At 32.3% G+C, this 23337-nt stretch overlaps 3 protein-coding genes across 12 annotated transcripts; 2 read left to right on the forward strand and 1 right to left on the reverse strand.

Annotated features, from left to right (window-relative positions):
- The first annotated feature begins 49 nt into the window (after nucleotides 1-49).
- Nucleotides 50-13208, forward strand: LOC124948055 (protein tramtrack, beta isoform-like). 7 transcript variants are annotated; one of them, XM_047491138.1, is made up of 7 exons: nucleotides 50-3221; nucleotides 3961-4104; nucleotides 4218-4470; nucleotides 4576-4725; nucleotides 9878-10146; nucleotides 10218-10571; nucleotides 10661-13208. In XM_047491138.1, exons 2-7 carry the CDS (start codon nucleotides 3979-3981, stop codon nucleotides 11300-11302), a joined length of 1794 nt encoding a protein of 597 aa, XP_047347094.1. In that variant the 5' UTR covers nucleotides 50-3221; nucleotides 3961-3978; the 3' UTR covers nucleotides 11303-13208. The 7 variants fall into 7 exon arrangements, with proteins under 7 accessions (XP_047347094.1, XP_047347096.1, XP_047347100.1 ...); XM_047491140.1 differs by lacking the exon at nucleotides 50-3221 and having other exon boundaries at nucleotides 3970-4104; nucleotides 4237-4470; XM_047491144.1 differs by lacking the exons at nucleotides 50-3221; nucleotides 3961-4104; nucleotides 4218-4470 and adding an exon at nucleotides 8790-9587 and having other exon boundaries at nucleotides 4594-4725.
- Nucleotides 13209-13749: 541 nt separating this feature from the next.
- LOC124947488 (CUE domain-containing protein 2) lies at nucleotides 13750-19836 on the forward strand. Of its 3 annotated transcripts, XM_047489694.1 has the most exons (6): nucleotides 13756-14134; nucleotides 14955-14985; nucleotides 15064-15153; nucleotides 15283-15619; nucleotides 15733-15906; nucleotides 16033-19836. In XM_047489694.1, the coding sequence occupies exons 3-6, from the start codon at nucleotides 15065-15067 to the stop codon at nucleotides 16291-16293; spliced, it is 861 nt and encodes a 286-aa protein (XP_047345650.1). In that variant the 5' UTR covers nucleotides 13756-14134; nucleotides 14955-14985; nucleotide 15064; the 3' UTR covers nucleotides 16294-19836. The 3 variants fall into 3 exon arrangements, with proteins under 3 accessions (XP_047345651.1, XP_047345650.1, XP_047345649.1); XM_047489695.1 differs by lacking the exon at nucleotides 14955-14985 and having other exon boundaries at nucleotides 13750-14134; nucleotides 15733-15882; XM_047489693.1 differs by lacking the exon at nucleotides 14955-14985 and having other exon boundaries at nucleotides 13757-14134.
- A 663-nt stretch (nucleotides 19837-20499) lies between these two features.
- LOC124947481 (serine/threonine-protein kinase rio2) lies at nucleotides 20500-22872 on the reverse strand. Of its 2 annotated transcripts, XM_047489665.1 has the most exons (6): nucleotides 22627-22872; nucleotides 22428-22505; nucleotides 22206-22347; nucleotides 21739-22117; nucleotides 21380-21664; nucleotides 20500-21302 (listed from the first exon to the last, which is right to left on the reverse strand). In XM_047489665.1, exons 2-6 carry the CDS (start codon nucleotides 22491-22493, stop codon nucleotides 20627-20629), a joined length of 1548 nt encoding a protein of 515 aa, XP_047345621.1. In that variant the 5' UTR covers nucleotides 22494-22505; nucleotides 22627-22872; the 3' UTR covers nucleotides 20500-20626. The 2 variants fall into 2 exon arrangements, with proteins under 2 accessions (XP_047345621.1, XP_047345622.1); XM_047489666.1 differs by having other exon boundaries at nucleotides 22245-22347; nucleotides 22428-22872.
- Between the last annotated feature and the right edge of the window lie 465 nt (nucleotides 22873-23337).

Raw genomic sequence — 23337 nt, forward strand, 5'->3', positions numbered from 1 at the left:
CTACTACTACTACACTACTACTACTACTACTGCTGCTACTACTACTACTCCTCCTATTATTACTACTACTATTACTACTACTAATACCACTACTATTACTACTACAACTATACTATTACTACTACTATTCTACAACTACTATCACATTACTATTGCTATTACTATTACTACTACTAACATTAATATCATCCAATCTCTCAAATTATAATAACGGTCGACGTACATATGTGCAATTATTTTCAAGTAGATGTAAATGATAAATACCCCGCTATATACCTGTACCTTTAAGCATTAGCGTCGTGAATTAACGATTCATTGTTAATGTTAATGTTTTACGGGACAACGTCAATTCCGAAAGAATATCACATAATAGCAACAACAGCAACAACAACACAACGACGATGACGATATTCACTTCTTATTAAAATAGGCACCCTTAACGTAGCTTCTCGCGTGTAATAGACCCCGATGATGTCAACTACAAAAAAAGGAAAAGAAACAAAAAAAAAAAATAAAAAGAATAGGAATAAAAAAGCAAACAGTACACGTTATGGTAGATCATATGGGGAACACGCATTCGTCATGTTCTTATATTGTCGGTATCTGACATTCTTTTCTTTTACTCTGTGACGTAAGATACCTAGGTAGATATTTTGCTACATCCATATGACGTAATGTGATAACGCGTCGTAAAGCATCGTCGCTATGATTTAGAATAATTCTTAGAAAGGAAGTCCTTGAGTCCTCCGTAATGCATTGGCGCATACGATGAATTATAACGATATATAAAATGGCGATATACATACATATAACGAAATGATAAAAATAACTTACATATATATGGAAGCTAGAGTATTTCCTCTTTTCGAGAACTGCCAGAGTTTTACTGGAGAACCTTGGACGAAATTAATGCATCTTATTCAAAGAAAAGAGAAGGGGTTAGAGAAAAAACATAAGTAATGGCGGCAGATCGCTTTGAGATGTTCTTTTGAAAAGAATGTGCGCGCTAGGTAGAAATATTCTTTGATATAAAATATCTCTACGTATCTTACAAATTTTATTGTCACGATATAAACATTCGGTAAAAAACGTTGAAAGGATAATCAGTGGCGGGAGATGGGGGTACAGTAAAACAAAAAAGAATATGAAGAAAGAAAGAAAAGTAGATAAAAGAAAACCAAAATAGAAATTTTGAAGGCATCGGCAACTTTACGTCTATCTTCCATTTATCTACGTACATGAATCGTAAAGAGAAGAACAAATAGAATTAATAGATTTGTAGTTGAAATGCAAGCGTAACACAAGTGCGATACACATAAATATTTATAGATTATTGATCTTAATAATTGTACTATGATTATCATTATTATATTATGTCTATTATTATGATTATTTAATAAGAAAATGAAGACTTTCTACTATGACTGCTTCCTACGTTTCGACGTATACGTTAGGTTCATTCATGTTCTTGTACTTTCAAATCCATAAAACCCTAATGTAATACTATTTCGCTTTAAATGATACATGGATTTTACTTTTGATTCAGCTTTGCGGTCTATGTATAATTTTCATTGCTCCGCTAATATTTTTTAACAAGATACATCGAACATTGATAAGATCTGTTCGAATAAAAAAAAAATAATAATAATAATAAATACAAAAGAAAGAAAGCAAGAAAAAAAGAAAAATCTATTTGTATCATTATTGCGATTTCGTAGGTTGAAATACAAATATGTCGAACGAAAACGCTTTAAAAGAACTTCTAAAAGGAAACATCTAAAGGATTTATACGGTCAGGCATTTTTTAAAGAATTGTTATATATCCCCAATTGCTTTTATGCTCCCATCAAACGAAAATAAAGAATTAAATTAATAGATACGGAAGACGATAATTATGTTAAGCGTTAAAAAAATCATAACATTATCATATTTTTCGATGCATTATTTAATTTGCCAAATATTTTTTCTTTTCTTTTTCTTTTTTTTTCTATTTTCCTTTTTTTCTTTACCTTTTTTTTATCATCTCGCCTTATGAGCTATGTATTTAAATTAATAAAACGCCCATGGAAATCGTTTTATATTTTTACAATAGCAATCGTAGCTTATCGGTTCTGTGCCACGCGTTGCCTGTGCCTTTAAGATAAAAAAGCTGCGAATATTATTTAATCTCATTATTGAATTTAATTTAATAATTCTTAGAATAAAAATAATAATAATAATAATAATAATAATAATAATAATAATAATAATAAAAGAGACAAAAAAACAAAGAGAAAGAAAGAAAAGCAATTTGTTATCTAAGTCGGAATGGGCTTCCCTTAATTATTATTTTCAAGTTCTTACCGTTGAAATGCTGCCAAGATGCGACAAAAATGGAAATGCTTGAGATGAATGAAAGGGAGGGGATGGGAAGATTAGAAAGAGAAGATAGATAAGATAGACTCGATCGAAGATATATAAAAAGTTATCTAGCGACGTAAGGTAACGTATAAATAATTAATTAGCCAGCGCCGGGAACGAAGGAAAGGTAGCGCTAACGAAAGTGAACACCTGTAGTCAAGTCTGTATTGTTATCTCTGGTCACACGATGCATACAAAAAAAAACAAAGAAAAAAAACAGCAACAACAAACAGTATTTAATATAATTGATGATTTCATTAATATTGTACCGTACTATTATAAATTACGTTGAAAACGATGAAAAAAAAGAAAAAGATTACGATTATCCAAAGATCTATCCAAACCACCTTGTGACTTCCTTCCTTATGAAATTATTAAATAACAATGTCATATTTTTTTTTCATCAAATTTCACACAAATATCTTGTGATTTTTTCGAATATTGTGAAAGAATGAAGAAAGAAAAATTGATATATCCTAAAAGTACAAGGAATATCTTGTACATTTGACATTGACCAGTACCTTTTATCGATTGGCATGAAACGGGATGCCATGTTTGCGAGGCGCCACACACGCGATAGACCTCTCTTTCGTTGTAGGCCAACGGTTCTCGTTGTCCATTCGTGTAACCTAACGTTAAATCGGTGCATCATGTTTAGTCTCGTAAACGTCGTAGGTAAATAATTTTTTAATCTCGCCGATTTCGACGATTTCATCATCGAAGAAAACCCGATCGATACACCATACTTATCGGCAGTTCTCTTAACGAAAACTGAGTCCTCTCAAAGCCCGCTTGAACAACGAACTTCTCTCTCGATTCACGTAAGCTTAATGTTATTATAAAAAATAAATAAACAATCAAGAAAAAATGTTACTATTCGACTAACAATTTATCATAGTAAATTGGTTTATTTGAATATATGAAATTTAATGATTTTGTTTTTTTTATTAGCACCTTCTTGACGTTCGAAAGAATTTATTTAAAATTTTATTATTATTATTATTATTATTATTATTATTATTATTATTATTATTATTATTATTATTATTATTAATATTATTATTATTATTATTATTATTATTATTATTATTATTATTATTATTATTATTATTATTATTATTATTATTGTATGCTTTCTAAAATGAAAATCATCGAGCCAAAGAAGATGTACATGTTAATTCTTCACAAAAATAATATACCGAAGAACACGTTCTTTGATCTTACATGCGTCAAAGTTTGCTGTATCTTTCGTACATTAAGAAATATATTTTTGACGATTTTCCTCAGAAAGCTAGCCGATCATATCGAGTCACGTGTACGCGCGCGCGACCTTAGAAATCGTATCAAAAGCCAACCATCTGTCCATCGAAGTTATTTTAAGACCGTAGAATACGTGGAAATTTGCTCGATGAATTTCATGCTGACCGAAACTTTAATTCTCCCACTCCAAATAATGTCATTGTCCAAATTTATTATCTTCTTGAGAACATTATATAAATAAAAGTAGTCAAATATTTTCGATGCAACCTAATGTTTTTACATCAGTGTTTTTCGTTGCAGATAATACATTTGAAAATAATGTCACGAAAAAAGCAATCGTCTTCCGACGATCGTTCAATGAAAAAAGACCAAGATGACTCGAGTAGAGCCGCGATAGCATCACTGGAGGACGAAAATTTGAACGAGGACGATTCCGTTCCCGAGGTAATTAAAGTTTGATTACTACTATTATCTGCAAATGAAATCTCTTACATTACAGATATATATGGTATGTTTTCTGGCTTTTATTTTTTTTACAATTAACAATTTTTTAACAGATTGTTTTATCGAACAAAGGTGGTCCAAAATTGATTCACAATGGTTACATGTATACGATGCACAAAAAACAGCCTCAACATATCCGTTGGAGATGCGTCGGTAGAACAACGTATTGTAGAGGAAGCCTTATAACGACGGAAAATTGTACGAAGCCGCGAATAAGAATGGAGCACAATCATAAACCGGATTTCGCAGCTGCTCAAGTAGCAAGAAAACGTTATTTGGCACTTGGCAAACCGCGCGTATTAATGAGTGAGTTATTAACGTTTATTCCTTTTAATCATTAGATATATTAAGTTCATAAGTGTTACTGTCTGTATGGATATACTGTCACTCATAAGATAATGTTCTTGAAAGTGTCATCTGAAGAGAAAGGAAACATTCGTCAGCCATTCGATGGGACGGAATCTGTCGCAATCTTATCTAGAAGAAAGACAGACGAAGTCGATAAATGTAAAAACCACGATGATCGTCAGCGATGGGAGAAGCGTACTGCTATACGAAAAAGTAAGTATTTTGATATTATTCGATCGTCAATAGGAATATATACAAAGATATCCCTTATTTCGAATTTTCTCAGCCATCTATCGTTCATTATCATGTAATGAACAATACTACAATAGAACCGTGTTCGAACATTTTTCAAGTTTACGCGCCACATAAGACGCGTGAATCAGTCCAAAAGAATCGTTCGTCGTCGTTTGCGCAAGATGGCGTCGCTCACAAGAGTAACCTGCTCGATCTTTAGAAAGCATGCTTTTGAATGGAGAGCAAAGAGGGGAGAAGAATAAAGGGCGGGAAAAGAGGTGATAGTTGTGGGTGGGAGGAAAAGAAAGGATAGGAATGGAGGGGGAGGATTTAAAAGGAAGTAAGGGTCTAACGAAAAGACCAAAGGGTCGGTAGGCGATCGATGAGAAGATACGAAGTTGGAGTATGAGAATTGGCGCGCGAAGAACCGAAGGAACGCCGGCCGGCCGGCAGATTCGGCTCGTATCGACTTCATTCGGTCTTATTCGGTTCGGTTCGGTTCAATTCGGCTCGACTCGACTCGGTACTTGCGATTGGCCGATGGTAGACGAGGCGATCAGCTCGGTTAGTAGGTGAACGCGCACTCAAGAGGCGCGCGACAAGAGGCAGCGTAGTAGGCAAGCAAAGAAACAGGCTAGCAGGAGGAAGGAATCAAGTTAGGTAGCTAGGCAGACAAGCAGGCAGAGGCAGGCTAGCACACACAAGAGAGCGCGAGGCGACACACGGGACGCGGACGGATAATATACGTCGACGACCGGCGGCGCCGTCGCACATGCGCGCCCCGACGCGCCCCTGTGTTCGTCCACCGATTTCGATTTTAGTCACTCCCGGGTTCGGCTTCGGGGAAAATCGTTCCGCTCTCTCGCTCTCTGCGCGTCCGAGGACACCACCCAAGTGCAGGACGCTCTATTCTCGTTTTACGTATCCACTTATTATCTTTCTATCGGCGATATTACGAGGATTCAACGACGGTGTCCCGCCTTTTCTCACGCCGGGACGACGATTTCCGCGGTATCCTTACCCGACTGATCGTACATACAGCTATATATATATGTATATACATACATACATACATACATACATACATACATACAACACACATATATATAATATATGTATATAGATAGATAGATAGATAGATATACACAGATACGGCCATCCTTTCCATTTTAATCTTCTTCCTCTATTTTTTCATCATCATTCTCTTTTACGTGTTTTAAACAAGAGAGAACGAATTTTACGCAAACGATTTCGTTCGTGTATATACATATATATATATATATATATATATATATATATATATATATATATATCGTAACTATCGTCGTGCCGCTGCCTTACTTGACGCATCGTCGATGGACGTGAGCCGATCTTATGCGGATCGAAAATATGAGGGAGGAGAGAGAGAAAAAGAGAGAGAGAGAGAGAGAGAGAGAGAGAGAGAGAGAGAGAGAGAAACAGCAGACAGAGAGGGAATAGCAAGCGTACCGATTATAAAAAGAATCGTGCGATTCGATCAAAACGAATCCTGGTGCGTGCAGCTCGTGTTACAGAGAGGAGGAAAATAAGATAGAAAATGTAGAGTCGAGACGTTATCAAAAAATTCTACATCGTATTGTTCCGAGAAAAATAAAACGCGTCCTCGTGAAAACGCGCACAAGGGTCGATAAAATCGTCGTTGCTACCGAACCGGTGCGCGCACTAGTGATTGAACCGGTCGAACAACGACGTCAGTGCCTTCTCTCTTCTTCCTCCTCCTCCTCCTCCATCTCCTTCTCCTCCTCCTCCTCTTCCTCCTCGTCCTCCTCCTCCTCTTCTCCTTCTCCTCCTCCTCTTCTTCTACTTCGACACTCGCAGACCCGCTCGCCCGACATTTGGCTTCGTTTTATCTTCTCTCTCGCGGGTATCTTTTTGTATCTTTCTCCGTTTCGAAGGGAACGGACGAGAGCCAAGCGGCAGCGTGGTGTGTGCCGTGTGTCGTCGCAACGGTTGCCATTTTATAGCCGGTCGTGACTTTCATACGTACACGGCCCGCGTGGAGGGAGCGAGAGAAAAGAGATAAAAAGATAAAGATAGATAGGTAGATAGATAGAGGAAGAAAAAGAAAGAGAGAGAGAGTAGGTTAGTGTGCGTGGTAGGAAGCGCGAACGATATAGAACGATACGAGTGGGTGAGAAGTTGCTTATAGACGAAATGAGTGAGAGAGAGAGAGAGAGAGAGAGAGAGAGAGAGAGAGAGAGAGAGAGAGAGATATCAAAGAAGAAGAAAAGGAAGAGAAAGATCCGCGACAAGGTCTAGTGGGGAGAAGGGAAAATACGTAGCGCGTGCAAATGTTTCCCTTTGTGCGCCTTAGGACTTCTCGAAATCTTCTTTAAAGCACTTACACCTATATTACTTGTATAAAATACACATAATTTTAGGATAGAATATCGTGTGATACTTTCAAATATTTACGAATAATACGAGGATGATCTTTGTTCAAGAGACATTGATCATGGAACTTAACGATGTAGCAGGATGGCTATTTCTGATCTATGAGGCAGTGTATCAGAAAAGAATTCGAAAAATAACAAAAAAAAATAACATACTATATAGAATAACGATAATCTATTCGGTGTCTTGTTAAATTCGAAAAACTTTCGATTATCTCGTAAATAATATACGTAACTACTTTAGGTACTACGTTTCGAAGAGAAATCGTTAATACACGCTCTCGTCACCTTGCTTTCTCGGTTGGGGGAAGGGGCTATTAAGGGGTAAAAGACGCGCGTTGCTGCACGCTTTATCGGCTCGTCGAGGACGATTATCGTTGTTGGCGCTTTTTTTAGAAGCCTTCGAAGCAAACGACTTCTACGATAACTTCGAACAATCCATACTACGATCGCGACAAATTTTGACAAATTTTTTTTTCACTTTTTGAAATATCATATCGGATCCGTATAACGTAGATTCAATTTGAAATCATTTTTTATTTGATAATAGTTTACAATTTTCGAGGGGAAAGAAGGGGATCCTCGCGTGCGCATCCGTAATCCGCGAAAATCATTTTAACCGATCGCTTTACGTCTTACCTACGTCATCGCATACATTATGGAAGGTAATCGTTTGCTTTACTCGAACTAATGTACGATATCAATGACATGACTTCACATATATATATATATATATATATATATATATATATATATATATATATATATATATATATATATATATATATCGCATTAATTCGTAATTTGGTATCATATCAATAGACAAATATTTGATGAGTAAGTCGATTAAAATATTTCTATACGAATCTGTTTATTCTCATTTTCTGGATCTGTAAAAATTAGAATTATTATTATTATACATTTCAAAGTTTCTCTGAACATTTTGAAGTAGAAGAAAAGGTCTAGATTCGATTACTACCTTATAGAATGTATATACATATATATAGCATAAAGTGTAGAACGTATGAAGGGATCCCGTACAATGATTGACCTTGATACTAGATAACAAAGTTATGGAAATTTCTCTTTTTTAAAATTCATTCGCGCTATTAAACATTTACATTCGACGATCGATTATGTGTTTATATTATAAAAAAATAGATAGATAGAATTTATAGGAATGTACCCAAGATTTTTAAAAGACATATTGACGAGCATACCGTCTATGAATTTAATAACTTTTTAAAAATATTCGTCTGATTTGATTGACAGTGGTCACTTCGAATGAAATCGCTAGCGCATTGAAATATTCCCTATCTTCTTCCTTTATCTTATCTCCGCACATATAATATTAAGGAATAAAGTTACCCTTTCTTGCCGCATATCGTTCTAAGATTTTTGTTCCGCGGAAAATTGACGACGTACACGTGATTTCTTATCGATTTTTAGAAACATTCTCAATTATTATACTGGATAATTATAAAAATCAAATCGATTGAGCGTAACGTTCGTTCTCTCTTTTGTGTACTAACCACGAACTAATCCGATTTAAAGATATTCACAAGAATTTGAGCTAGCTATCTCAAGATGAAAATACAATAAATTGTTAAGGAATTCCATCGGAGGAGAGGGAAGAGAATGCAGAGGGACACACTTACGGCGATAGCGAAGAATCGAGATATCGAAAAAGTTTAAACGTTGAGAAAAGGGAGTCGGAATTAAAAAAAGGACCAGGGAGAGTGGCGAGATAATAAAAAAGGGAGAGAGAGGGAGAGAGAGAGAGAGAGAGAGAGAGAGAGAGAGAGAGAGAGAGAGAGAGAGAGAGAGAGAGAGCTGCTGGTAACCCAAACGTAGAATAAGAATAATTCAAGACGGCGAGTACCGGTGCAACTACAACAGGTCGGCTTGTATTGGTGGCCGATACCGCGGACACCACCAAGCTGACCTCGCACAGAATCATCCAAGAGCAAAAATTGACCGGTCGAGGGGGTGGTAGTGGTGGTGGTGGTGCTAGCACGAGCTCGAACGACGAGCTCGTTGAGTCTGCCAGAAGACTCGAAGGGATAGCGATGAAGCAGGAACCGGAAGACGAGGAGGATTGTTACCTCGAGGACAATGGAATGCCTGCTGCGTCGCCTGCTTCCTCGCCACCCTCTGCTGCTAGCAGACACACTAGTACGACCCACAGGGTAAGATCGCATGCGCGCAGTCTCCGAGCGATGGCCAATCCCAGCGCAGTTTGGGCTCACTTCGACCTCTGTGCGAATGACCCACTGCGTGCCCAGTGCCGTATATGCGGTGCCGTTGTTGTCAGGGGTGGCGCAAATCCTCGACAATGCGGCACCACCAATCTCCATCGGCATCTCAGAGTACACCATGGTGGCAGACTCGTCGGGAGACGTTATCACGGTAAACAACAGAACCACCTGCTGCAAAACTATCTACTGATTTTCGACGATTTTACTTCGTCTATTGTTTATATATATATATATATATATATATAAATTTATATATATATAAATTTATATATATATATATATAATAAGAAGAGTAAAATTTATATATATATATATATATATATATAAATATATATATATATATATATATATATATATTTAAATTTTAATAAAATCTTTGTAAATGTTACTTCAAGCTATATCGTACATAAATGGTAATTTCTTAATTCTCTTTCATTATAGTTTTACAGTCCAACACGCCTGCCTCGCAATCTAACACGACCACCACTAAAACCATCAGAATAGCAACCCAATCTTTCGTAAGACCACATATTAGGAATATTGCCCCAGCACCATCGCCACAACAACAACAGCAGCGACAACCAAAGACTCTTGTATTAAAAACTATACCGTTAAAAGTGAAGCAGGTTGCGCCAACGACGATCAAAATGCCACCGAGACAAACTCCGCAGGGCATGCCACAAAATATTGTCCATCAACAACCTACGGAGGTATCCGACAATAAAACAAAGTATACGTACGCTGTTTTTATCGAACAAATTAAAATGATTCAAAATTTTAGGTTTGTCTAAGGTGGAATAGTTATCACAGTAACATGCAGAATAGTTTCCCATCCCTTCTGGATTCGGAACAATTCGTTGACGTAACTTTAGCTTGCGAAGGACGATCTCTGAAATGTCACAAGATGATATTATCCTCGTGTAGCGATTATCTAGCAGACTTGTTGCGAGAAAATCCTTGCCAGCATCCTATCATCTTGATGAAAGATCTCAAATTCTGGGAGGTTGAAGCGCTGGTTAAGTTCATGTATCGCGGTGAAGTTAACGTTGCTCACGACAAATTACCTCAATTATTAAATGCGGCCGAAGCTTTACAAGTTAAAGGATTAGCAGCAGGTCCTAGTTCCTCCTCGCAGGTAACGAATATTTACATCATAATATGGCAACATAAATATAGGTACTTTCAAGTTGAATAATTAAAACTTTAAATATCATTCGTTTATAGAACTCGAAACCACCGATGCTTATACCTCAAACAAAACCGTTAATATCTCAACCAGTAGTGCCACAAATCGTACCAGAAACCAAAGAGAACAAGCCTTCCGCTTCTAGCGTTCCTCCTTCTTCTAGTCCCAAACGCGCGCAAAAAAGACAACAATCGGAACCTCCTGAACCACGGCCATTCACAAAAATTCGTTTACAAAGACCAATCACACCAACGTCTCCACCTACGACAGTGAAAACTGAACCCTTGGATATACCTCTAAGTCCCACTGAAATATTTCCTGAAAGTAACGAGGATAATTCTAATCCAGTGAATTTTGAAAAGCTTATTAGTTTTCACGAGGAAGACGATCCAGGTGGTGATGATCTCAATGATGAAAACAGAGAAATTAATTTCTGTGAGATACCGGGTCCACCGGATTTGAATGATTGCGAAGATCAGATGGAATTTGTACCTACGGACTTTCTAGAACAAGAACAGGACATCGTTGAAGAATCGGAACCAGGTTGTAATAAGGATAGTAAAGACGATTTAACCGATCACAGTTCTGTTGATGCTGGGGAAGGCGATGACGAACGAGATGGAGAAGAAGAAGAAGAAGAAGAAGAAGACCCATGTTCGAAGGAGGACAAGACAGAGTAAAACGATTTTATCTACGATTTTTTGCTATCGTTAAGATATAATCGAATGACAATTCGATCGAAAGCGAAGAAATAAATATGTTCGAACAGCGTCATTAATTTTCTGCGAATATTATTGTTAATATTGTTATAAAGTTTACAGTAAGTCGATCATAATATTTTTCATTTTTTAAATTGACTTGACGTATAAAGAAATTTTTCTATGAAGACATGATATCGAAAAATATCAATTTTTTTCTTTTTCTTTTTTTGACATAACATTTTCGTTATGTATGCGAATGAAGAAAATTTATATCGATCATTTGTTTTAGAAAAATACATAAATCTGTTTTATCAATTATCATATTTTCAAGATCGAAGTGCATTATAATAATATTTAACACGTTGCCGCAAATGACGGCTATAGCCGTCTGATTTTTGGCAATATGTAGGCAAATGACTGCTATAGCCGTCTTGCACATCAATTTCATATGGCAGTCATAAACAATTGAAAAAAAATGTATTTCTAAACACGATCGTCAAATTAAAAGTGTGCGGCAACGTGTTAACGGAAATAATTTATTGTCGGACTTGTTTCGAATCTTGTAATTGGAATTTATGCGTTTTTTGTGTGATCTAGGTATAATCTAGATATTTTAAGAATTAGAAGGATATGATAATATTCCACTTGCTTCCAAGTTACATATTAAATCATTGTCTCGTTAATGAACGATAAATCAAAGCTATCGATAGCGAAAACCGTTTGACGACTTTAAACGATACGCCAAAGAATTGAGCGTGATAATGTGAAACAATTCGTTAAATCATAAAGCTTTCGCGCGAACTAAATCATTATACTTTTCTGTTATCATTTATTTTCATTGTTAGCCCTTATCGGTCGTATATTAACTCTAACGTGACTGTGTAATTTTAGCACTCATATTTCACGTGAAAGGTGACAAGACTGAACATGTAAAAACCTCCTAATTGCCACGCTTTTATCCAAAATATTTGCTTTTAGATTTAAACACTTACGCGTTAATCTCTATCTAGATAATATTAAATATTATCTCTTTAAAAATTTTGACTATAGAAATTCATTTATTTTTTTTTTTTTTTAATTTTGTTTTTAATTTTAGAAAGAGGGGGTTTGTTAGCAAATTTTTGGATGTTCCATATCTGAATCAAAATCAATGTGTTAATAACAATTCAAAAAGAAATTTAGATAAAGTTTAAACAAAAATAATGTATTTTCAATAAGAAATAATTTTATTAAAAAATCATTCGCATAACCACCTAATAAAACTTCCATGTAACAAGTTATATACAAAACGCTAATGTCCGATAAGGGTAACGAATATTTTATTTTTTATATTTAACTAAACATATATATAGAACAGTCTATATAATTATTTATTTTTGAAGATAAGTTTTTTCTTTTCTGTTTGATGCACATCGATAAAAACGACATGCTTGGTATTCGATGAAAATGCATTTAAATATTATATGAATTCGTCGAAAATTTATATATCTACTTTCGGCGTTAACATTATATTTGAAAAAGAATCGATGCATTTATAAAAATTAGAAATAAATTAAGGATGCATCCGATTATATGTGAGTAGATTGATCGCATGTCTAAAAAATATTTTATATTATACTTTCGTTTGAATTTTAGATTCTAGATTGTCGTACGCGTTTATTTCACATTTCGAAGATCGTGTATTACCTCTTATAAAAAAAAAGTTCTAATAATTAAGCAAAGAAGATTGATTTCTTACTCGAAAATAATACAGTATACGTGTAAAAGAGCGGTATCGCGCAAATATTCAATCAATCGCACGATGTCGACTCTATGATTGGAAAGTATATGTACATTGTAATATGTGAAATATTATGTCTTATAAATAAACAGCTATTACAACGTATGGCGAAATAACGATTTTCTACATTTTTCACTTTCCTTCAATGATATTAAAATTTTATGAAATAACATTAATTTTATAAATACAATATTTATTCATCGTCAATAGTATAACAATTTTAATTGCATAAATTTCATAACTGAATTTATAAACGAGCCGCACTCACTTGCCAAATCGATTAACTTCAACAAAATAAAAAGTAGAAAAAATTAATGAAGTTATATACATTATTATATCATTTAAACATATTATTCAACGACCATAAAAATTTTTTTTACTTGGTGGTCTTTTCTATTTATTAAAGAAATTTATTTTAAATATAATAAAAAGTAAACTCCAATCAGTGCATTAGCACTAAAATTTAAAAAAAAAAAAAGGAAACTTCTGAAAGTGTAGTTAATTGCTTTGATCTGTAAACGGTTCAAATAATATCGGTCTAATAGAATCCCAACATTATCTACAGAACAAATTACATTACCGACCCAAACTTATATCATACGCGAAATATATAACAAGATGGCGTATGGATGATCCGAAGAGGCATAACCATTTATATTGTAAAAATAGTAAATGTTTCGCTCCTCAACGGTGAGGTCGCCCTTCTCTACTCGTAACACAAGGAGAAAACGAAGTAGAGAAGCGGAGAGAGAGAGGAGAGAAAGAAAGAGAAAGAAGGAGAAAAAGAAGAGAAAGAGAGAAGTGAAATGAAACTAAACGAGTACTAAGTTACCCCCGCTTTTCTTTAAATCTTAGTGCGCAGCGCGTCGACCATCACGGAACGCCACTGTACCTCCCTCTATCCCTTCTTACGTCGAACTGTCAAATCCGTGGAACCTTGTTTGTATACGAAATTTTTATCGAGCCTTTGGGGTTCACATCGCGTCCCGAAGAACACGACAGATCGAACGAACGAGACAAACATAAATCAGGTTCGTACTCGACTCGAGCGTCCTTTATAATGGGATGAAAGGACCTCGGCGTCGAACGAAAGGCTTTTTTCACGCCTTCACCAAACTCAAAAAGCTTCAACTGTGATGTGACACCGGCGCTTTTACCCATAGACCTGTCGCTTCGTTGTCTTTTCATTTTTTCCCATTTTATTATCGTCAACGTTAATCACCATCGTTGTTGTGGATTTTTCAAATGTTTCCCTTCTTAATCCTCTAATTAAAAAGTTTCTTCCTACCTTGACTACACATACACAGAAACAGAAAAAAATTCTATCCAAATAGCGTATACCTAACTCAATGTGAAAAATTAGCTGTCGTTAATTTTTGTTTCTCTTAACCTAACATAAGATCAATGACAGACGATGATATTATTCGTAGGTATACGTCACATATGTATATATATATATATATGTATGTACATACATGACATAAATATTTTATAAAAATCACGATGATTTGTGAAAAAACGATAATACGATGATCTCTCCTCCTTTTGTATACGTTTGGAAAGTGCAACTCGTGTCACTTATAACAGCAGTTCTTTTACTATGTTACATGCAATTCAAATACTTTCTGCTTTTTCGTCTCTTCCTTTTTACTACGACCTACTTTCTTAGTTTTTTCTTTTTAATTTAAAATCATCGCTCATTATTTTCTTTATAATTCTTTAGAAAAGAAAAGTAGTCACGTCCACATAAATTTTGTATTCTTCTTTTAAATAAAAAAAAAATATCTCAAAGATCATTTGATCAACTATTCAATTGGGATTAAGAAAATAATCTACTTTTTTTTATTTGAGATTTTAACATCCAACATATAATTGAATTGAGGTAAAAAATAATTTTGTTTAGTTCATTATAATAAATTAATATATGCTGTTATATGTAATGATCTCTTTATATATACAGAATGAGCCGCATAATGGATGAGAAAGAAGAGTTAGTAAAAAAAGCTTTATTTAGCTTTGTGAGGAAACAAGTACCTACTGCACAGCTAAGGTAACTTAATATCATAGTTAATTAATTATTTAGTAAGGTAACTTAATATCATAGTTAATTAATATTTATTACTTACTATATATTCCCAAGAAAAATATATATCTTAACTTTGATTATTGTGTTTTTTAGTTTAATTGATGACATTGTACTCAGCTATGTAGTAAGCATGGTAGAAGAAAATGCTATGGAGGAAGAGTTAGATGTAGATGGTCTATGCGAAATGGTTTCTGCTTGTCTTCCTGAATTTTCAACAATTGAAAAAGAAGCTGTATCAAAATGGTTAGTTGATGTTGAGAGTAAACTACGTCAGGGAAGTAAGGAAAATGAAAACTGCCAACCTCATGATCCATTGAGTCATATTAGCTTGGCAGCTCTTTTACCACCTGGTACTCAGAGAATGCGAGTTCATCATCTCTCAGAAACAAGTGATGCGGGTAGTGATTCCAGCGGAGAATATTTCTCTGAGGTACATATATACATACATACATATATATATATATATATATATATATATATATATATATATATATATATATATACATTATATTTATAATTTAATTAAAATTTCTTACTTTTTAGGAATCATCTTGGCATCAAGTCGCACTTCTACAAGAAATGTTTCCAGCAGCAAGCCCAGCTGAAGCTCGACATTGTTTAGCAGTTGCTGGAGGTGACATAGCCAAAGCAGCACAATTAGCTTTACATCGTCAAGAAGCTGGTCAAAGTATTGTTAGTAATCTCACATTTTTAACGGTATGTGTTTTCCATAAATATATTCTTATATATCTATTTCTAATATTTTTAATAGTCTAACTACAAGTACATACTATTTAATATGTTTACATGAAAAATAAAGAAGGATAAATTTATGTATACTAGCCCAATGGTCGAAATAAAGCCAGAGTAAATGACGAGGAATTGAAGTCACGTATCATCGCCCGGTATAGTTACGTCGACAGGGATGATGATTCTCGTGAGCATCGTCCGGTTGCGCCTAAAACAGAACCAAAGAAGTTAGTGCGCTATCTCGACAATAAAATCGTAAGTGTAAAAGGTGAACGTTATACTGAAGTGCGAAGAGGAGGCGAAGATGAGGAAGGCAACGAAGGCGGTAGAAAACGAGGTCATTGCCGTCCGTAACCAGTCCCTCTGCCTCCACCACCTGACCCACCCCCTTGGAGGCATCTGATTTCTAATTAAGCCTTCGACTTAGATTTCTCCCATCTCGCTTATGTAGTGATATGCGTGGTATGTATTGGAAGTATTGGATTTTAACAAATATCCTGGTGACGTCTCTCTCTAATTGATATTATTATATTTTTTAAAATATTTGAGATGGTATATTCTTTTTCTTGACACTGTATCACATGTTATGAGAAATGAACAAATATGTAGTACAAAATAAGTTTATGCTCGAATAATATTATGTATGTACTTATAAACAAATATCTGCGAAATTGTTGAAATCCAATACTTAGTATATGGATACAAATTATGATATTTTTTTGATCGAGCGTACAATGGCCATGAAAAAAATACTTGTATCCATTATTTGGATATATGGTTGTACAGTTAGTGAAAAATATTCTATTGCAGGTAAAGTGATTGATGATTAGAAAAGACTTATAAGAAAAAAAGATTTATCATAGTATAATATGATATAAACTTAATCTAGCAAATGACGAAATTTTTTGACTCGCAACTAATGAATATATAATAACATGTTTTATGGAGACGAGTTAACCATGCATTTTCAAAATATTAATTAACAATTATAGGTTCCTATACAAGCAACATTTACATATTGATTTATGTAAAAATTAAGATATTTTTTGACAAAAAACATAATTTTCTTATGATTGCATTATTTAAAAATAAGCTTCAACCAAGTGAGCTGGCTATTGTAAACTCGGCTTTAGCCCATTTATTCCTACAATAATCTGTCAACGACCTTGTTTGACATTTTACATTTGTGCATACCCTCATTTTTATTGCTTTTTGTGCCGCATATTATTTATTAAATATGTAAGAAACATTTTGTTTCTTACTACATTTCTATCAACACGTATCTTCTTGCATTTTTAGTTCATCTATAAAATATATCGAAAAACCTCCGATAATACGAGAGTATATAGTTTCTAAGTGTGATTAGTTGCTTCAAAACTAAATACATAGACACATACATAAAAAGTTTCTCTTACTGCATGTTCATAGTGCAGAGAAACTTATGCATTAAATTATTCCTATGATGATGTTTGCCAAATAGTGGCAGAATGACATATAAAAAACGAATTTCTGATAATTGCACTCTTGATAAAATAAAATATAAAAAAATAAAATTTTTTTTGGCACATCTATTCAAAGATTAACGAGTAACAGCTATTGTACTGTTATAAAACTAGAACTTGTATGAAGCATTTTAGTAAAATGTAAACCATTAATATAAATAAGATTATAAAGAAAGTCATTGTCCGTTAAATAATCAAAAATCGTCAGCCAAGAATAAAAATGATATAAAAGTAAAAGGCATAATCTTTTAAGAGTATCAACAGCATAAAGTCTTCTTTATTCGGTTATAGGTAATGAATGTACGTATGAAAATGTTTGGTATTATAAATTAATATAAAGTTGTAGATTTCGAATAATAAATTTTAGTATACGTCTTAGGTAGGCAAAAACATATATACTACATATTTAGGCGGGATAAAATTTGCTTACCACGCCATATGATTTACCAGTATTACTATTGTTATTGCTATCATTGCTACCTTTAAAAAATAGTATACACATAACTACCAGTTTTTCGTGTCAAGTAATATGTAATCTATGATAGAAAACTTGATTAAACAGTTTGTAATCTTTTCATGCTGTTAATGGTGACATGTACTCCACAATACTATGTTTATATTGCACATATTGACAGCAAACTGATAGAAATATAAAATTGTCATCTGCTTCATTCTTGCTGTCAATTTACGAAAAGATAAATTTTGTATTTCTATAGTTTTTTCATTGTGTATAAAATGATAGCATTAATCAGCTTTTTAACTTTGATTGTAATACAATTGCAATGTGTACACATTTTATGTGTATATATTTACTTTTATTCTGAAGTATGTTTAATCTTAGTAAATAAGCAATAATATATATTTTCTGCTAACAAAGTATCGTTTAGCTGATGTTTTCTTATATAGCTTGTATAATTAATATATAATATTAATACAAGATATAAATTATATGGTAAAATAAAATCAGCATGCACGTGTAGTTGAATATATTTTAAAGTATATTACTTTTGAGTTCTATATAGAAAGATAGAATTACTTTTTTTTTTTTATTTCTTTGCAAGGTTTTACATACTTCATGAAAACGATTATGGAATATATCATACATGTCTCATAACGGGCCAACCCTTGCCATAGATAATTATAAATTATATATATATATATAAATATATATATATAATATATTACTATATTAATAATTATAATCTCTGCAAACATGTTCGCTGTAAACTAAATGTATTCTACTACCTGTGAATTTAAAAATGAATGCTGCTACTCTAATATTTCAAAAAGTATGCATATTAAGTGATTATAATATATATATATATATATATATATATATATATATATATATATATATATATATATATATTAAAAATATTAAGAAATATAAATAGAATAAACAATAGAAATAAAGTAGAGTACTTTAGTTTCCTGCGATATTTCTGTAGATCTCAGCTTCATACAATATATGCATTTTGGACAGTGATTTCTAGATTACAGTACTACATTGTAGAATATAGAAATTTCGTTTTTAATGTTTATTTCTAATTATGTTGTAACTATTATCTATATTGTTATCCTTTATCAATCACATTGTCATGGCTCAGTTTTGTTTTATTATCGATTCAATAAATTCGATGATTCCATAGAATTTCAATAAATTTTATAAATCCAATTAATTAACAAATAAAGAAGCAATGTTGCATATATTAATGACATTAAAGAAAACAACAAGATTGATGCCAAGTGCTTAATTAAATAAGATGTTATATCCCGTTAACAACATATAGTAACTTCGGGGCCTTATGAGATGGTTCAAAGGATCGAATTGATATCAATATTTTACTTTTCAATTGAAACAAGTGTTACACGAACTCGTTATTAATGTAAAAAAGATGTGTCTGACGTTGCTTTTTCTTTCGTAATTTTCTCTCGATATGATAACCCACCAAACAAATTAACGTACTTATAAAAATTTATGACATACATTTATATGTTTATCATACATTTTTTCCTATAGAAAAAATAATTATTAAGTCACCATTTTATAGACGACTGATATAACATATATATTTATTTTTACTTTTATTAGACATTTAATACTTACACCATTGTTTGAATTGTCATTATATATTTGAATACAAGGATAAAGTGCACTATTTTATTGTATATTAGTGAAGAAAAAAACTATTCTTTTTTTTGAAGCGCAAACGTTTCAATTTTTTCTTTTTGGAAACTGGCTCGCAGCATTGCTGTAAGACCTTATTGTATAAAGTATCTTGTAACTAATGTACTCACACATACTATGCTTCGTACATTCAAAAAATACGTATACATCAATACAACAATACAATGTCTAAGTGGTTTCTAATAACTCAGACATTCAAAGACCTCATTGAATTTTTTTAATTACATTCTAACGATTTTCCTACATTCCTTCCATGAAAAAAGTTTATTTCTTTTCTGCTATCATAATACCTAGATATGTATATCTTTCCTTATAGAATTTGTAATAATTTATCAATAGAAATTATAAATAAAATATCAAATTATAAATGAAATTATAAACACTTAAAAGCTCGTAACAATTCATGTAGCTTTTTTATTAGATGCATATCTACTGCTCAAATTAATGTTTAAGCTAAGTGAGACTTAAGCGTTTTTAAAAGATTTAAAATCAATAAAATAAATATTTTATATATTACAAAAATTTTTTGTAAAGAAAATTACTGTGGCGCCATCTGCTGTTATTGCTAGAAATAAATTTTGCTTACTGTAGATAAGTCAGTTTTGAATTATAAATTCAAAAATATATAGATATTTATTATATTTGAATAAAAAAGAAATTAAACACAAATAGTTCGCTTGACAATATTTTCATTGTAATAAAGAAAAAACAATTGATCACATTAATAACATCGATTGCTTAAGTGTTCATTAGAGATTACTGCATATGAAGACTTAATAAAATTCTAATACAAAATGAAATCTAATAGGTATTGGATAGGAAATAATTTCATTCATAATGGATTACACAAAAAATAAATTAAAAACTGTATAGTGTACGATGGCATATATAAATCATATAAATTCAATTTATATTTGCAGTATTATCTACGCACTTTTGTATAGTAAAAATACATTTTTTTGTTATTGTTATAATAATTTAAAGATAAATAATAATCTTACTCCCAACCCCATATACCTGTAGTAGACTGTTTGATAGTATCTCTATTTTCCCTTCTAACTCTAGTTACTGCACTAGCTTCACCTTTCACTAGAATCTTTCTAGAAAGGCCCTTCCTTTCTCGTTTTTCTAAAGATTGTTTTGTTCTCTTTTTTATTACATTCGGTGATATAGTGGCTGCTGTCGAAACACTTCTGACACTGTTTAGATCACTAAATTCATTATCATCAATAGAATCAGTCTTTAATGTGTTAGTACAATTTGACGAAAGAACAGTATTTAAATTTTCCATAGTTCCAATTTCGCATGGAATGTCAGCTTTATTTTCTATCGATTTATTTGTTTTATCTATATTATCATTATCTTTATTGTCATTTATTTTGAGTCGCCTTATTTCGATATTTGTATCAATTTCTTCTTTTAAAGATTCAATTTTTTCTTCCTGTTTATATCTTAATGAAGGTATATCTTCTTGCATCAATTGTTCCACTTCTGATCGTAAATTATCTATTTCATTTTCGACATTTAACTCTTGAACATTATTATCATTATCATCATCATCATACGTTCCGTCACTTTCATCCTTTTCAAAACCCATTTCTATTAATAGATCTTTTTCCATCTGTTTTGTAAGACCACTAGCTTTAATTTCTATATCAACACAATCTTCTCGTCTAAAAATATATTTAAACATTGTCATTAACAGCATAATTGAAAATGTATGTTTAGAATAAAAATTTATTTGACTTACAAAACATCTTTGAAGGTAGGATAGAGTTCACTTTCATATCCAAATCTTCTTTTAAAAAAATCACGAATACAATTGACATCTCTTTCAAAATAAAGCTCTGCATTTATATGCTCGGTGGAAATCATTTGTGGAAAATCAATAATAATTGGTTTACCATCATTCGTTATCATAATATTAAATTCATTAAAATCACCATGGATAACACCATAATTTCCAAGTGTGACAATTAAATTCATCAATTCATCATACAATGCTTCCACATCATTTACTTCATAAACACCACACCTACACATTGAAATTTAATGTATTATAATAAAATTAAATATAAATAATAAATTCAACTCATAATAAAAACTTACAAAGGTCCACCTTCAACCAGCTCCATAACAACACAATGTCGATTAAAATCAATTGGTTTTGGTACTGGAAATCCTCTATCCATGAGCGCTTTCATATAAGCAAACTCTCTTGTTGCTGATATTCGAGATAGATACAACCAGGATGCAGATTTTCTGTGTTGATGGTAATCTCTTTTTCCTTTGATATTTCTGAAGCATGTTCTACCTAATCTATGTAACTTTAAGCAGACTGGATTTCCTTCTTCGTCTGCAACTACATAAATGTTCGATTCTTTTCCAATACCTATTTGGTTGCCAAAAGAACCAACAATGCCTCTTTGTGTCAATACTTTTAAGGCTAAGTAATCATAACCAGCATTCGTCAAACGATAACCATCATCTGAAATAATACATTACATATAATTTAATATATATATATATATAGCAAAACAGTAATAATTAAAAATAAATTTTTACATATAACATACAATGTTTTCCTCTTTCATAACTGAGTAATCGATGCTTACACAGTTCCTTTAATAATTTATGAACACCACCATAACGCAAATTTGCTATCTGTGCAGCAAGTGAAGCTGGTACAAGTTCATGATTTTTCATACCCATTTCAATCTAAAAATTGCAAGTTTATCCATATACACGTATCTGTAATAAATCTTGTATTATGCTGCTATTTCTGTTTTTATACTTACAGCCGTCAATACACGGAAATCTTCCTTCGTTAAATAACGTAACATCGTAACATTTAACTTTCCCATGATGACTTAACTCTAAAAAATATAACAATAAATGATTTCCTGGATGTTTCCTTAAATTATTTGTTCAATATCGTTCAAAAACTTTTTTTATTTAATGAGTAACAAAATTTTTTATTTAATGAGTAACAATAACCTTTACTACACTATGTTATTAAAATAACTTTGTACATATGACCACATTGGCAGTCCGTTTTTTCAATCATGAATCATGTTAATATAGAGTGTACACATATTTGATCAACAATATTCAACACTGGATAAATATTTTTACGTCATATTGTTTAGCACCAATAGCGAGCGTGCGCAGAGTCACCAATCAGTAACCACTGCTAACCCAATGAATGTAATTCACCATATTAGTTTTTACAACTTCTTTACGCGCGAATTATAGCTGTGATTCAAAAGGCTCTGTAATACAGATATGTTTGAAATTCTTTGTATAATAATATAAATTAATGTATGTAATAAATTTTCTGTACTTATCTTTCAATACTTCTCATATTTCATTACTTAATTGATTTAATCAAGATTTAAATTTTTAATAAATGTTGCCTTTATGTTATTTTATTTTTTTTTTTTTTTTTATATAAATGTACAAAATACTTCGTTACAAACATGCAGAATATACATACTAAATATACTAGATTAAGATGTAATGGTAAACGATATCACAAGCTATGGTACAAGCTTTCATATGGATAATGGTTTTAACCTTTTAACTTATAGTAACACAAAAAAATTTTATTTCTCTATGCAACCAATCATCAAACGTAAATACTGTATTTTATATTGATGAAACAAACATTATTATTTATTATAGCATTTTAATATTTTTTGTTTCTTT

The sequence above is a fragment of the Vespa velutina genome, chromosome 3 (genome assembly GCF_912470025.1).
Source record: "Vespa velutina chromosome 3, iVesVel2.1, whole genome shotgun sequence".
NCBI lineage: Eukaryota > Metazoa > Arthropoda > Insecta > Hymenoptera > Vespidae > Vespa > Vespa velutina.